This window comes from Grammomys surdaster, unplaced genomic scaffold, assembly GCF_004785775.1.
Source record: "Grammomys surdaster isolate TR1022 unplaced genomic scaffold, NIH_TR_1.0 173, whole genome shotgun sequence".
In the NCBI taxonomy this organism is placed as follows: Eukaryota; Metazoa; Chordata; class Mammalia; order Rodentia; family Muridae; genus Grammomys; species Grammomys surdaster.
In genome coordinates, this window is record NW_021604621.1 from 1629407 (window position 1) to 1645733 (window position 16327).

At 40.0% G+C, this 16327-nt stretch overlaps 1 protein-coding gene across 2 annotated transcripts in view; it reads left to right on the forward strand.

The window, feature by feature from the left end:
- Atg4a (autophagy related 4A cysteine peptidase) overlaps window positions 1-16327 on the forward strand; it is a 64503-nt gene that overhangs the window by 23514 nt on the left and 24662 nt on the right. For both annotated transcript variants that reach the window (XM_028767454.1, XM_028767455.1), the window contains 8 exons: window positions 3023-3133; window positions 6685-6756; window positions 8854-8952; window positions 11461-11562; window positions 11755-11827; window positions 14603-14682; window positions 15261-15451; window positions 15574-15652. In XM_028767454.1, the coding sequence (XP_028623287.1) occupies window positions 3023-3133; window positions 6685-6756; window positions 8854-8952; window positions 11461-11562; window positions 11755-11827; window positions 14603-14682; window positions 15261-15451; window positions 15574-15652 (807 nt within the window). The remainder of the gene's footprint in view (window positions 1-3022; window positions 3134-6684; window positions 6757-8853; window positions 8953-11460; window positions 11563-11754; window positions 11828-14602; window positions 14683-15260; window positions 15452-15573; window positions 15653-16327) is intronic.

The window sequence follows — 16327 nt, forward strand, 5'->3', positions numbered from 1 at the left end:
AGAAGCTATAATGATCTTCTTGCATGCCTAGCACAGCTTGAGAATGGGTAAAGAGCCAGAGACAAATTCTTTGGCTACCATTTTATTCAGAGCCATCCTAAATGAAGCAGGACAGTTGTCACAGACTTTAAAGGGCTGTACCAAATTGACCAGATAGCTGGGCAATGACTCATGGTGGCAGGGTTGGCAGTAGAGGAATCATATCCTTCAGCCTTGTACTAAAAACAGACCCAAGGTTTCTATGCATACATGCTGTACATTTATCTAGTGTCACCTCTTTTCACCCTGACCAGGGTGCCTATGAGGCTATCACTTTCCCATGTTTCTCTCAAGCTACTTAAAAATTATGTCTTTTTTTTCTTTTTACTGTGGAAGAGCACTGAGTGTACATTTCCACTTGGTTTCTCCTGCCTGTGATGGGTCGAGGGTGAAGTAGAGAAGTACACCATGTGATTTGCTCTGCCTCTGTCACCCACCACCTCCTGGGAAGAGCTTGACCTGAATGGTCATTTTTAGCCTGGTATTTCCTGTGTGTGGGCCAGGGCCTGAGGCCAGAGGCAGAGAGGTTAAGAGGGCACAGGTTCTTTGGCAGAATGCTCTCTGGGGAATGAGATAGCCATCTCATGTCTAACTTCTTTAAGTTTGAAACACTACAGAGACATAATCTTAGTAATGAAAACAAACCAAAGGAGAAAGGCTACTTAAATTCCCAAAAGGCAAGAATTCTATAATATGTTTTAAGAAAATACACCAACTCAGCTGTGTTTCTAAAAGTCATTGCATGGATTATGACTTCAACCTCCAACAAAATCTTTTGAGTGGACACCTGCTTTCATGTTTGGCAAGGGCGCCTTTATACTTAGTAACATTTATTTCTATGAAGACAACATGGTTCTAATTTAGAAAACAAATCCCAAACAATCTGGCCTTTCAAGTGACTTAAACATATCCCCCAGTGCTGCTCGCACAGGAAAATACACCCATGGGATACTTAGGACTGCTTTAGGAGAGCCCTTGCAGCTACTGGCAGCTGAACAGAGGGCCCCTATTCTCTCTCAGCTTCTCTTTGGAAAGGGGCTAGGGAACTGCCAAAATTAAGAGATGAGGTATGTTGGGTGCTGTTGCTTTCAACTCACAATGTATTTTTTCATGTAAAAACATAAATTGGTGAAGTATAACTCTCAATTTCATTTTTCGGGTTACAGATTAAAACAGCTTTTGACATGCTAGCTTAGAAATTGATTTACTACCTATATTTTGTTATTATCTCAGAAGAAAATTACTTTGAAATAATTTGGAGGCAGGGCCCCTCCGTGGGTCTGTCTTCAGTCTTTTAGCAGACCTGTTCCTCCCTTCCACAAAAGTGAACATGAGTTTGAACACCTCTCAGATCACAGGGCTGTACGTTCTGAAAGTATAGCCTGAGAACTAATGGGGTTTCATTTGACTTCCCTTGAATTGAGAGATAACAACAGCTGAATGTAACAGGAAAACTGGCTCATGGTTCTCACATTCACCACACTCAGCATCTCTGAGAACATATGTGTCTGAAGGGTTCTCAATGAACCAGATCTTTAGCAAACACCAACAGTGCCTCTTATGATTTAATTTAAAGTGTCTGTCCACCTGAGGTTAGGGTCAGAGCTTAGAGGAAACTTTCAGTCTTGATGAAAGATTTGCCCACACTTGAGATGGCAGCTGTAAGTCCTAACTTGTGCTGTCCTCCTTTGACTAACTGGCTATAAAGTGTAGTCCCACTGCTGTCCCCCATTTTGCCTCACCTGTGGGTTCATCATTTGCAAGGCTTGCTCACAGAGCTTTGTGAAGTACTTACTAACATTTACTCATTAAAAAAAAAAAACATTGCAAAGAATGCAGATAAATAGCCAAACAAAAGATATGTATGGGAAGTGGGGGAGGGGAAGCTTCTGTTCCTTTTGTAGGTATTACTATGTGTTCAACAAATCCAGAACTCCACCAACTGTGGCATTCAGGGATGTTTTATAGACGCTTCATGGTGTAGGCATAAGCTATGTTTTATTCCATTTCTAACCTCTTCCCCTCCTGCAGAGTAGGGTTGGAATGATGTTTCCACACCTTTAATAGTTGCTTAGTTTTAAAGGTGACAAGCCACATCTCAATGCACATCAGGAGCAGCCTCATTAGAACAGAAGATACTCTTATCACCCAGGAAATTCCAAGGGATTTGGAGCTCCTAGTCTGGAACTAGGGTCAAAGGTCAAATAATAGACCAACAACAACAAAAAAAGATACGTCTGACATCCTGGTGCTCAGGAAATCACAAGGATTTTCAGAGCTGTGTGCCAGAAAATGAGGACAGAGAGCAAATATATAGTTCTTATTGTATCACAACATCACAATAGTCATTTGTGAATCTCAGGAACAAGTTCTATTTATGATCAGCCTCAAGAGCCTTCTTTGTATAAACCATTATACAAGTAAGATAGAAACTGAAAACACTGTAAAAATACCTAGTCTTCTAGCTACAATGTTGTCATCTTTACAATTACACATTCTGCAGCCTTGACACAGCCTCCTCCAAAGCTTGGACTTCTAGAAACCTCATGATATAAACCTTGAAATATTTCCATGTAAACAGACAAGAGTCAAGTATACCATCTTACCTTGGTCTACTTTTGTGGGGAGAAGCTACCTAAGGGGCTATTTATGAAGAGGGCCTGTGAAAGGGGAGTTTTAAAGTAAATCTGGGCATGTGGATTTTCAGATATCATTTTAAATGGGACCATGGGGGAAAAAAGTCAAAGGAAATATGAAGAGCTTGGAAGGTAGCTCAGTCAATAAAGTGCTGGCCGTGACCTGCTTATTTAAATATTTAAATACATATGATTAAATATTCAAATGTTCAATTATCCATATTTAAATATTCCTTTAGTGTCGACCTGATGAAATTTTTACTTTCAGGGCAAAGGCTGTAGTCAGCAAGTCACAGGAGTAAGCCATATCTCTGAAATTATGTTTACATGTCTTCATTTTCCTCCAGTTATGTCCAAGTATGAAAACCAGATTATTATTTTCACCGACTACCTAGAAGAATTTCCGGATACAGATGAGCTGGTATGGATCCTGGGGAAGCAGCATCTCCTTAAGACGGGTAAGCCTGGTGGCACTGGTCTGGGAGGACCCAGCTAACGTGGGTTTCTCATTTTCCTTCTTGGGTTGACAGAACGTTGTTTTGATAAGGGCTGATGGTACTGTGAGTCAGGTTACTAAACAGCAAAAGAAAGCTTGCTTGTTTCACAGTTCCTCCCAAGACCCTGAGAAACCTTACCAGGGCATTTACATGATACGAGTTTCTGTTTGTATATTTTGCAAAAAACAATATATCTTTATTCTTTTCTATAAAGAAGTCCCGTCCCCATTCCAGGAGACAGGATTCAAAAGCATGCAATCATTCATAGTATTACTAGTAGTATCTAGTCATTGAGCTATACAATTCTTATTCTTATCATGTCCTTGTGTTTCTGGACAAAACATCCAGGGACTTCCACAAATCTACTGCTGTCAGAAATAATATCAGACATAAGAAGTCATCTGGTTTAAGATCTTCTAATAATCGCAGTGTCCTAGTTGATTCTGGTTTTGTATAGAACTTCTAGCTATTTGCAGTTGACAGAAAGGAGGCTTGAGTTTTCCCACTTACCACAGCATTCTTAAACAGTAGCAAAGACCTGGTGCTCTGAAACCACAACTACCAAAAGCCTGTACTGGGATGTTACTTCTCATGAAGAGATCTTCAGAAACTCTTAGCATAGAGTAAGGGAAGGGAGGAAGCAGATCAAAGGGCAGGAGCAAGGCCCCAGCATTTTATTGGAGAATTGTGAATGGTGAGGAGATCTTGTTGAACTCTAACTTGGGAAAGGGGCTTTTTTCTTTCTAAACTAAACCTTCCCTTCCTTCTCTAGGACTTAAAGTGAAAGGGTCGATGAGAACCTTTTATAGTGCTACTTTCCAAAAACCAGGGAAATCAAAAGTGCCAATATGCCCTTATTCAGATATTAATTTGCAAATGTTTTCACTCCCTTCATTTTTTGAAAAAGGATGGTATTCTATACCTCAAGCTTACCTGGAATTCTAGAGCTCACTATGTAGACCAGATTGGCTGCAAATTCACAGCAATCCTCCTGCTTCAGCCTCCAAAATGCTGAGATTTATAGGCATTCAACACTGTTCTCAGCTGGAAAATGCCTTTCAAGCTATTTTTTCTTGTTGTTTTCATTCCTTCCTAGCATAGAGCCAAGTTAGAAGGTCTAGCGCCTGTAGAGGCAAAAGTGACCTGTGTGAACATTTAAAGGGACAAGCATATAATAACAGCAACATATGGCACAGACTTACTGCATGCTGGATATCAACTAAGTACTTTATAAATGTATATGTATGTATATATTGACTATATATGCATTATCTTGTTTAATACTATAGCTCCTCAATGAAGTAGGTATTGCTACTCCTCATTTTTGTTTGTTTGTTTATTTATTTATTTATTTTTGGTTTTTCTTTTCTTTTTTAAAATTTTTTCTCAAATCATAATTAATTCACACAGGGGTATAAACACAGAAAGGCAGGATGTGGGGAAGGGAGTGACACTGGAGTGTGGGTGTTCAGGGGGAATACAGATATCTTCAGAACCGGGTATCAGCTGGGTGAAGGTTCAAGGGACAAGTCATTATGACTCTGCCTATGACTCGCTTGTCCTTATCTAAGTTGGTATTGTCTGCCAAGGCTACCTATTTACAAGGTCTATGACTACTCAGGCTTATAAATTTCCACAAAAGCTGCCTGTTCACATTAGCTTATAGCCATCTGTTTCAATGTTTTGCCACTGAGACCCAAGACTTGGTGTTAGTATACATGTATGACAGGCCTATTGCTGATTTTAGGCCTATGGCTGATTTTAGGCCTACAGTGTGTAAGCGGGGCTGCCCCTGACATCTCCTCCCTTCTCTAAGTATAGAAGGGCTGTGGCAATTCTAAACTTGCGAAGGCGGGGATAGAGGCCTGACCTCCAGTATTTGAAGGGGACATTTTAATGGCTCCGGTCCCCCTGTCGTTGTCCAGTGAGGCATGGCTACTCCTCATTTTAATAACAAGAGAACAGAAGCTCAGAAAACTTGAGTAATACGTCTATGTCCACAGTAAGAATAGAATCTGAGTTCAAACTCAAATTAAGTCCCACACCACTATGGGCTGGCCTTGCTTTTATAATTCTCTTGTCTCGGGCTCTTAAGTAGTAGGATTGTAAGAATGTGCCACCACATTCTTGGATCGGGGCTGAGGCTCAATTTGTAGAGCACCTAGCATGCACCAAGTATCTCCAGTACCCCATAAACTGGGACTGGCGACCATTCCTGTTATCACTAGAAGGTAGAAGCAGAAGAATCAGAAATTCAGGGACATCCTCTGCAATTTTGAGGCCATCCTAGGATACGTGGTATCTCTCTGGACTTCCTGCCAGACAAGAGAAGAGAACCCTTGTTCCTTTTTTTTTTTGGTTATTTATTTAGTTTATGCATTTGCATGTTTTGCCTGTATTCAGGTCTGTGTATCAGGCAGCCAGAAGGTGGCATTAGATGCCCTGGAGCTAGAGCTATAGTAGGTTTTAAGCCACCATATGCACATTCTCTGGAGAAAAAACAGTTCTCGTAACCACTGAGCTATTTTTCCAGACCCAAGAGCTCTTACTCTTAAACATTATATATCTTCCCAAATGGGGGTTAGGTGCTAGGGACAACAAAATGAAACAAAATACCCACAGCTCTATTTTTTCCATTTGCTCAAAGAGATGGAATTAGAAACTATTGGTAAAGTTTGGATTTCCCTTTCACTTTCAAAAACATATTAACTATAGATTCCTTACTGAATACACATATGCATATAGTATTGAGAAGAGGGAGAGAGATGACTAGAGAACACAGAACCATATCCAAGTATGGGAGGAAATAAAGAAGCCATAATGGTAGTGATTGAGGGGACTTTGTATCAGAATACAAGAACTATGTTTGAAAAGATATGCAAGATATTTATGATATTACACATCCATTTACATGAAACGCATACACTGGACATTCGGTACTATGGATAAAGTTCTTATACAGTTAGCAGGAACATTTATTTCCTTCTTTTGTAACTATGGATAAAGTTCTACTACAGTTAGCAGGGGCATTTCATTTTTAGTTAAATGTATGTATTTGCACCTTTGCTCCTGAACACGACCTTCCTCCAAACATATAACCCCCCAGTTTTAGATAGTAGGTAGTGGGTGCCGACACTATTATCATTAAGGTTGGAGATGATTGCCTTAGTGGGTTATCTAAGATCATTGCTTTTGCTATTTCTTGTCACTTGGGCATGACTTCAGTGGTAATACCTGTCAGGATCCTGGAAACGATTGAGATTTGGGAAGGAGACAGAAAAGTACTATCATTAGAAGAACCTGTAGAGTAGCTCTGGTCAAAATGAAGGTAAAGGGAAGTATTGAAATTATTAGACTCAAATGTGATGAGGTTTCCTGTGAATGTCCATAGTCCTGTAACAATCAATTTGATTGACTGAAAATAAGGTTGCTGCTGGCATAGAAGTCAAATGTAGGCATTTTTAAAAAGATGGGATATGGTGATTTAATTTTAACTTTACATTTAATTACAGAAAAATCTAAGCTGTTGTCTGATATAAGTGCTCGTCTATGGTTTACATACAGAAGGAAATTTTCACCGATTGGTAGGTATATCATTTGTTGTGCTGTGCTTTTTTTCCTTGTAGATAGCTTGCCTGAGGTTATCAATGACATCACAGAAACCTCAGAATTAACAGCTCACTGTGGCAAAGAATTTGATTTAGGGGAGCAGGTAAGTTTAACATTTCATCCAAAAGTGTCATTGTGGAAGTAGCCCATTCCCTGTGACTCCATGCTGTTGTATTGTCACACCTCTAGTCATTTCAACCCACCATCAAGTGTTCATACAACAGATAATATTACTTTTTTAAAGAGAGAAAATCAAATTAGCTTTAATTGGGTAATATCTAGTTATTAAATTACCTTCCATCACTATATGGCACTGTGTGACTATTAAAGAGGCCTGGACCTTTAAGGAAAGAAAATAATTCCTTCTATTTTTTCTTTATCAGATGAGAGCATTTTGACATTCAGAGATAAATTAAGAAAGAGTTCCTTAGAATTTATTCTAGTCTGTTCCTAGCTGCCATCTGTGGGGGAAGGAAAGGAGAATTCAATAAGGTGAATGAATTTGCTCCATCTGAGAGATTTATAAAATGTTGTGAGCATTGTATCAAAGTATCATGGAACGAAGGAAGGTGTCCACAAGTGGTGGAAGTTACTCTCCTAAAAAGAAACTTGTCTGACCACTTTTGATATAGGATTGGACCTTGTTTTTTTTTTTTGTTTTTGTTTTTTGTTTTTAGGTTTTTTGAGGCAAGGTTTCTCTGTATAGCCCTGGCTGTCCTGGAACTCACTCTGTAGACCAGGCTGGCCTCGAACTCAGAAATCCACCTGCCTCTGCCTCCCAAGTGCTGGGATTAAAGGCGTGCGCTACCACCGTCCGGCAGGATTGGACCTTGTAATTGGAGTGAAATTTACCTTCCTGTGGTGGGCCAAACCTGAAGTTCACCCAAACATTTTCTTTGCTCTTCAAGCAGTAGTAATACAAAAAAACACTCTTTTCTAAACTGTTAATGTGCCCTGGAGGAAGAGGTCTTTACAGAGCTGAGCACTTTATCTGAGTCAACTCTCTCAGTGTCTTGGTACTAACTGATCTGACTGTATGTGGACCTTTTCATCCTACCTTTTCTGTACTTAGCTGACCCTTAATCCCTGCATTAGCAAGAGCCTGAATGTTCTCCTTCCAGCTCACGAATCTATTCACTTTCCTTAGTCTCGATATAACAATGCTCCTTCAGTCCCTATAACAAAGGGATCAGAATGAGGGAGAATAACTTGCCCCCCCTTTTTTTTACAAGAGTGATGACTTTTTGAAATTAGACATCTGAGACCCTACCTCTAGAATACCTTTCTGTTTCTAAGTTGGAAAAGAAAACCATTGCCTGATTATGTTGGTCCTTTTGAATAGGACTCTAGTAGAGCTCATTCTGACCACACGTGTGATTTTACATCAAATCTTCATAAAATGGAACCTATTTTATTATTATTAGCTGAATTTCTATATTTTAAAGATATAACGTATTTCTAATTTGTCAGTAGCATTTTATGTAAGACCAAGCTCATAATACCAAGTATCCTGTGTAGGTTACAGAACTGCTGGATATTTTCTCATTTAATTCTTAAAATGCCCACTGATAGCAAGAAGAGTCTGTGCTTAGATTGTGTAACTGCATATTAGTCTTCTGCCTAATCAGGCTTCTATCATCTATTTGTTGTTTTAAACTTCATTAAGTACATTTATGGGAGTCAAGAGCCTGTCATATGTCTTTGATCATTTTGACATCCACACTTGGTGGCAGTATTTGAGTGTTAGCCAAGGTACTTTGCTTGTTGATAGTCATACATAGTTATAGTCACTTACCAAAATAGAATGCATGCTCTGCAGTCTCCAAGCAAGAAACCTAAGGGGCATGTTCAGTTCATTTGTTTGCTGTAGAACCTGTCTCCACGGATTCAGTATTACCTTCACACATTCCATTCCTATATCCAAACCCTGTGTGAACTCTAAATACATTTATTATCTCTCTTTTCAGAGTTCATGTATATGTATGTGTGGCTTTGTAGTTTCAAATATGCTGATGACTGAGAAAAGATTAACTTAAGGAATATATTTTCATGCTCATCCATTTTGCCAACAGGGGGAACAGGCCCTTCATCTGATGCTGGCTGGGGATGTATGCTGCGCTGTGGGCAGATGATGCTGGCTCAAGCCCTCATCTGTAGACACTTGGGAAGGGGTGAGTTCCATTTGCTCTATAGATGGTTTCAGAGACATATGCTATATTACTTGTTGGTATTAGTTTAAGAACGTTCAGTAAGAAAACTGAAGATCCTGAATTGCTTTGTAACAGCTCAAGTAAGGGGCTGAGAAGCCAACCAAGCCCATCATGAGAGAGAAATAGCTGAAATTTCCTCATGGGAGAGTTATTTTCCTGGGACAGAATTAACTTGGGGAGATGAATTTAGAATTTCCATTTTTGTTATTCTTTAGAAGCGTCTTTTAAAATGTCAGATAAAAGCACTGTGGCCTTAACCTGGGCATAGTGGTACATAGCTTTAATCCCAGTACTCAGGAGGCAGAGGTAGGTAAATCTCTGTGAGTTTGAAGCCAGCCTGTTCAACTATAGAATTACATGTCAGCCAGGACTTCATAGAGAGACCCTGTCTCAAAATACAACACAAAACAAAAACCTGTGGCTATGGTGGCTTATACCCATAATCCCATCACTTAGAAGGCTAAGGCAAGAGAACTCCTGTGTGTTTGAGGCTAACCTGGCCTGCATACTAAGTTTCCAAACAGCCTGGGCTACAGAGTGAGACCTGTTTCAATAAACAAAACAAAACAAAACAAAATGAAAAGATAAAGAGAGCAGGAAGAAGGGTGTGGTGGGCAGTCTGTTTCTTGATTCTTTTTAAAATACCCATGAGGCTCAGGATGTGAGTGACCTAAAGGAAGTGTTTAATAAGGAAGCTAGTGCTATTTTGGTTTTGGTTGACTACGTCCATTTGATATTGAAGAAATCCTTAAATTAGTTTCCTTAGGAGGTGGCTTCATTAGTTAAGAACTTTCTGGTAATTCTTGTTTTTGTGTTCTCTGGGATATATGCATACTTCTTCATGGACCCCTGTGGGATGACCTTGGATGGACACACATTCAGACATTCAAGTATAAGTCCACTTTCCTATGCTATTAAGCAGCCGACCTTGCTAGCTGTTGGTTAATCTCACTGTGCACTCACAGGTCCTATGCAAGATTTTGGAGAGGATCTGGGATGAGCTGGGGAGCTTTACAGCTTATTGCCTTCCTGCCAGAATTTGGGATATTCTATGCTTGCTTTCCCTGTGTTCTGCCATCATTTCTAGCTCATAGATGAGAAAACTGAGGTTCATGGCAGTGAAGTGATTTATCCAGGGCGAAGCAGTATAGATGTAAGAATATATTGTTGATACTCTAACTCTATGTCCAGCAAGTACTATATATCTTCTTAATTTAGATTTATTATTGTTTTAAGGGATAAATCTATATCTTATTAACATATATTAATTGTACAAAGAAGTAAGTTTTATTGTGAAATGTCCATACATTGTATATATTTTGATCATATATGTAGCCTAGGTGGGCCCAGATCCTGTAATTCAAATTGGTACCAAATTAATTCTTGATCCTCATGCTTCTATCCCTGTCCCCAGAGTATTGATATTATAGGTCTACATCACCATGCCTGGCTGTTTGCATGTATGAAGGGGTGTGTGTATGTATATGCATGTGTAGGCCAGAGGTTAGCATATCTTCCTTAAATCTCTTTCCATTTTATTTTTGAGAGAAGGTCTCTACTGAACTTGGAACTTCCTGATTTTGTTAGACTGGCTGGCCACCAAACCCTAGGGACCCTTCTGTCTTTGTCTGTCTAGCACTAGATTATAGGTGTGTATTATAACCACACTTAGTATGCTGAGTATTTTACATTGGTTCTGGGTTCCCAAGCTATATTCCTCTTGTTACCAAGTACTTTACCAACTGAATTATTTCCCTTCTGTTTTGTTTTGTGGAAAGAAAGATCTTGCTGTATATAGCCTAGGCTAATTCTGAACTCAAAATATAGTCTAGGCTGGCCGTGAGCTTGAAATTTTCTTGTTTCAGCCTCCTCAATGCTGGAATTATAATACTTTTTCTTTCTTTTCCTAGTATACATCTTTTAAAAACCACTTCCTTTGCAATGAATTGTGTATATTATTTCCACATAAACTCTTGTATGTTGGAGTAACACTTCCCCTCATAAGACCCATTGGCAATGTTGCCAGAATATAAGAGCAAAAGCCATTACTGTTTGTGTAGAGGTGAGACACTATGGCATCTGAGTTATAAGCCTCTTAGTGTAGCTGCCGGGAAATACCTATGTAATATTATTGCTATGTAATCTTTATCCAGTTCCCACATTGGGGGCAAGTTAATTCTTTGCTCAACTTCATCTTTGGCTTTTAACGTTCCCACACATACCAGACAAGTGATCTCCCATGTAGCTACATCCCCCCCAGCCCTGGCTTTTACTTCATACCCACCGAACCCTTAGAAGTTGACAAGTCTGCAGCATCTGCTATCTTAAATGAAGGATACTTAGGAACACACCTACCTTACCATTCCTGCCTTCTGGATATAGCTCTCTTATTTTTCTTCTAATTTATTGCCTGGTAATAAGCAGTTGTGGTTTATTTATTTATCTTTTTTTATTCCTACCTCACAAAAGATTGGAACTGGGAGAGACAAAAAGAACAACCCAAAGAATACCAAAGGATACTACAGTGTTTCCTAGATAGAAAAGACTGTTGCTATTCAATCCATCAGATGGGTAAGATCATCAAATTTCTAGTTTCAAAGTAGTGCCTATGAACTTTTTCCTCCCCTTACTTATATATGGCTGCACTAAGTTGTCTGTCTACTTTTTTTCCTCAAAAAAAAAATAAATAAAATAAATAAAATCAGGACTCTGTGGCTCATGAAAGATATTTTGCTAACGTGTTAATTTTTCCACATAAAACAGCACAAATGGGTGTAGGAGAAGGGAAATCTATTGGCGAATGGTTTGGACCAAATACAGTTGCACAGGTGATAAAGTAAGTAAACGTCTGACATCTGCTTGTTCTACTTGCTCCGTATGTATCCATCCCCAGGCAGCTAGACCTCGCATTAGCTTAACTATGCTTGCAATCCTCCTCTTCCTGCTAAGCCATCAAACGTCTCTACCATTTTGTTCACATACTTCTTTGATGTGGATAAGCATAGACCACTGTCTTGATCCATCAGAGCTGCAGTCACTGGTATCTATCTATTTATCTGGCTATACTCCAGGACTCTGTTTCTGTTTGTCAACCTACAGATGGATGCTCATGTGCCAGGGAACCATCAGCCTGAGGGTCTTTTGAATTTAAAAGGTTCATACCAAGTGTCAGAGGCTTAAGTACCATAGACAAGAAATAGACTCTGATCCTGTATAGTATTAAAGACCTGATTAGTGGTCTAGCAAGATGGCTCAGTGGGTAAAGGTGCTTGCTGCCAATCCTGATGACCTGAGTTGGATCCATAGTGGAAGGAGAGAACCAACCCACACAAGTTGCCCTCTGACCTTTACACACAAAGCATAGCATTACTGTCCCTTAATTAAAATATGCTTTTTAAAACCTCACTAATTCATTTAGCATTTATTGGATGCCTTTATTATGTTAAGTACTGGGTATACAGAAATAACAGAGACACAGTCATTGTCTCAAGGAATTTGCAGCCTATTGGAGCATATAAATTCCAAAGGAGTCTTAGAATCAGTTTGTTATGTGTTAGTAGGTTTAAGATGATACTTTTTTTTTAACCTTTTACAATTTGTCTTCTAGCACAAGAGATGAGGTAGAGAGGTCAGGTTGTAAATGGGGTGAGTATGGTTAGTACCTACATCTTAAAGGCATCTTATCTCTTGTAGTTCTCTCCTTCCTGACAATCTGCCAGTGAAGGAAAACTCTGAAGGCAGAAACTGTATTTGTCTTGTCACAGTTGCCCATAAAACTACCTACTATGTATAAGCACCCAGTAAGTGCTCCATGAATAAATGGAATTGACAGCCAGAACCCAGGGCTGGAGGTAGGGATCAGAAAATGGAGACCAATAGGACTCCTTTGCTACAGCATATTTCAATTTCTTGGTATTATAACTCCATATAAAGTAGAAAAGGGGTTTTGTCTCAACGGTTAACCAGTCTTCAGTGAATAACGTGTGTGGAGATGTGCACATGAGGTTAGTAGTCTGGATTTCCCGGGATCCAGGGAAAATTTGTATCTTGGCTTTATTCCCTGCTACCAGTGCAGCTTCACTGGGACCACTTTCTTGCCTTAGTCAGAGTACCTTCTGGGCATCATTACCCCTGCTGATGAGGAACTAGGCAGATTCCAGAAATGCAGTAGGGAAAACTTTGTGGAAGAATGTATAAAACATTTGAGTGACTAAGCCAAGCCCCAAATATGGTTTCAAATAGAATTTTCTTCTTTCTTCTGCATTTTGAGGTTCTAACAATAAACAAATGGAAGGTCCTTCTTTTTTGTTTATTTAAATCAGCATATTATGTTAGATACCATTATGACATTTGTAATCCAAGTGTTCTTATGGGTTTCCTTCCCTCTGTCACCCAGTCCCTGGTTATTCTTGTCTTCCCCTGATAGCCTGGGCCTGGAGATTCTTTTCTTCTTGTATGCCTCAAGTGTCCTTTTACCTAACCCCATCCATCTTCATCTTCATAAGAATTTAAGTATATTCAGGTTTGTTATGGTTGCCTTTGATAATAAAAGCACATATGCTCTTTAACACAGTAAAAGACATATGACTTATACCCTGGTAGGCCCATCATAATGTGAAAATATTATAAATCATAATGTCTTTACTATATCTACACTATACTGAACATTGTAGCTTAACAAACGAGCAGTTTCCCCTGACGATCAGCTGGCTGACTGGAGCTGAAGCTCCCTGCAACTGCTCAGCATCACCAGTCTCTTACTATGTGTGACTAGTCCTGACGATGATTCCAATTCAAAATGCAAAATTTGGTTTCTACTGAGTACATGTCACTTTGCACCATCCTAAAGTAAAATATAATAATAACAGTAGTAAGTAAAACCAGTGAACATAAATTATGTCACTATTATTCTGAAAAAAGTAATGAATTAAAATTAGTAAATTAAAAGGGTAACAGGGCTAAGGAGATGGCTCAGTGGATAAGGTTCCTGTTGTACAAGCATGAGGACTTAAAATTGCATCACCAGAAACCATATAATTAATAAAAAGAGCAACAAACATATAACCCATAACTCCATCAGTGGAGGACAAACACACACACACACACACACACACATACACACACACACACACACACACATGGTGCTAGGGACCCAGGACGTCATACATAGTAGTCAGGTACTCTGCCACTGAACCACAAAAGTCCCCAAGATATACTTTAATCACATTACTTTTTTTCCTTTTTAAAAGGAAAAGCTATAATTTAGAGTGTCTTTTATTTCAGGAAACAAGATAAGTTGGACTTTTAAGGATAGGTACATAGATGGCATTTTTTTCTTCCAGTAGGAAATTCTGCCATTTGATGAGGTAGATCCTTTCATTTTTAAAGCAAGATCTTCTTTTAGAAGTTCAGATACAGTGGCTCTATGGTAATCTCCAAAGCCCTGGGCATGAACTGTACTAGCGTTCTGTCAAAGAAGCCAGAGCTAACCAAGCACATGCTTCTTTGTGGCTCAGCTCAGTGTGCTGTGACATGAGTAATCTGGGAATGCATGGTACCATTTCCAACTGATGTCCTCATCTTTTCCAACTGTGATTTCCTTATTTCACAGAAAACTCGCTTTATTTGATGAATGGAATTCCTTGGCTGTTTATGTTTCAATGGATAACACAGTGGTCATTGAAGATATCAGTGAGTCCCTGGGCTGTTAACCTTCTCATGGGTGGGTGTAGTCCTTTTGTAATTCAGAAATCTGGAACTCAGTAGATGCCGTGGCCCACTCCCCAAGGACAGGGAGCCTAGGAGAGTAGAGTGGCCCTCTTCCCTTCCTTTCCAGTCTTCTGAAAGGGAAAATCTTCATTGTAAAGAGTCTCTGGTGTCTATAATCTGTTGAATCACAAGTAGATGGATCATAGAGGCTGGCCATTGTCCTGGCCTGCTTTCTTTACTATTAAAGTTAGAAAAACCCAAATATACAGTCTCTGATTCCGAGTTCCTCAAAGACTAATTTAGAAATGAGATTCTTGGAATCAGTTCAGAATACCCTTTGGACACTAAGAAAATGCTCAGTGTCTAATATGAAGATCAAGGATCTGAATGAATAGCCAGGAATTCCCATGGGATGTACAACTGGCTGGTTCCTGGTAGTAAAGGAGAGAGGGCCTTCCAGGCAGGGAGAGCAGCATGCAAGGTTCCTGTGTTTTACTTTTGGAAAGGTCCTAGTGTTAGATAGTCCCGACTCATCCAGATCTCTTGCCTTCTGTTTCTAGAGAAAATGTGCTGTGTTCTCCCTGTGGGTGCTGCTGACATAGCTGGTGAGAGCCCTCCTGATTCTCTGACTGCTTGCAATCAGAGTAAAGGCACCTCTGCCCAGTGCCCAGCCTGGAAACCCCTGCTGCTCATTGTGCCCCTTCGCCTGGGCATAAACCAAATCAATCCTGTGTATATTGAAGCATTCAAAGTAAGTCTCCTTTTCTCTTGAACCCATTGCTGCCTGCTCATCACACTGCACATGTCAACACAGAGATCCGTGAGCAGCAGTCCACAAGTGAGTTGAGAATCTTGCATTCTCTTTCCCTTTAGGAGTGTTTTAAGATGCCACAGTCTTTAGGGGCTTTAGGAGGAAAGCCAAATAACGCCTATTATTTCATAGGATTCTTAGGTAAGAAAGAATGAATTGCAAGTAAGTTGTCATGGGCCAGGGAAGGGTGTGGGGCAAAAGTATTCCTGGGATATAGGTTCTGGTGAGTGGGCATTGCTTTAGCCTAGGGATACTGTGACCTCTAATCAACTCCTTCTGTCTCTAACCCGATCTATACAGAGCGATTCTTGTTTTCTTGTGCTTGCTGGACACTGGATCCCCATTAATGCATCTACTTCTGCCTCTTGGTGGGATAGTTTTGCTCTTTCCTACAGGGTCACAGGATTGCTCCAGAAGGGTTCTCTTTTGTATGTGGGTCCCAGGACACTGGGGATTCAGTATTTTGGCTTTGCTGATTTCCTTCTTATTGAAGCTCAGGCAACATCCTTAAAGCATCCACTGGTTTCCCAGGGCAGCAGAAATAGACTGCCTATCCCAATATTTAGTCATAAGCAGGTAGGAATTAGAAGATGCAGACAGAGTTGTACCTTTCCCAATAGTGTGACTAAGCCTTTAAAGTACGAACCTCTATAATTTGTTGTGGTAGAGCACTCCTTTAATCCCAACACAAGGGTAGGTAGGGGCAGGGGCAGGGGGCAGGGGCAGGGGCAGGGGCAGAGGAAGAGGAAGAGGCAGAGAGGCAGAGGCAGAGAGGCAAAGGCAGAAAAACAGAGGCAGGGGCAGAGGCAGGGGCAG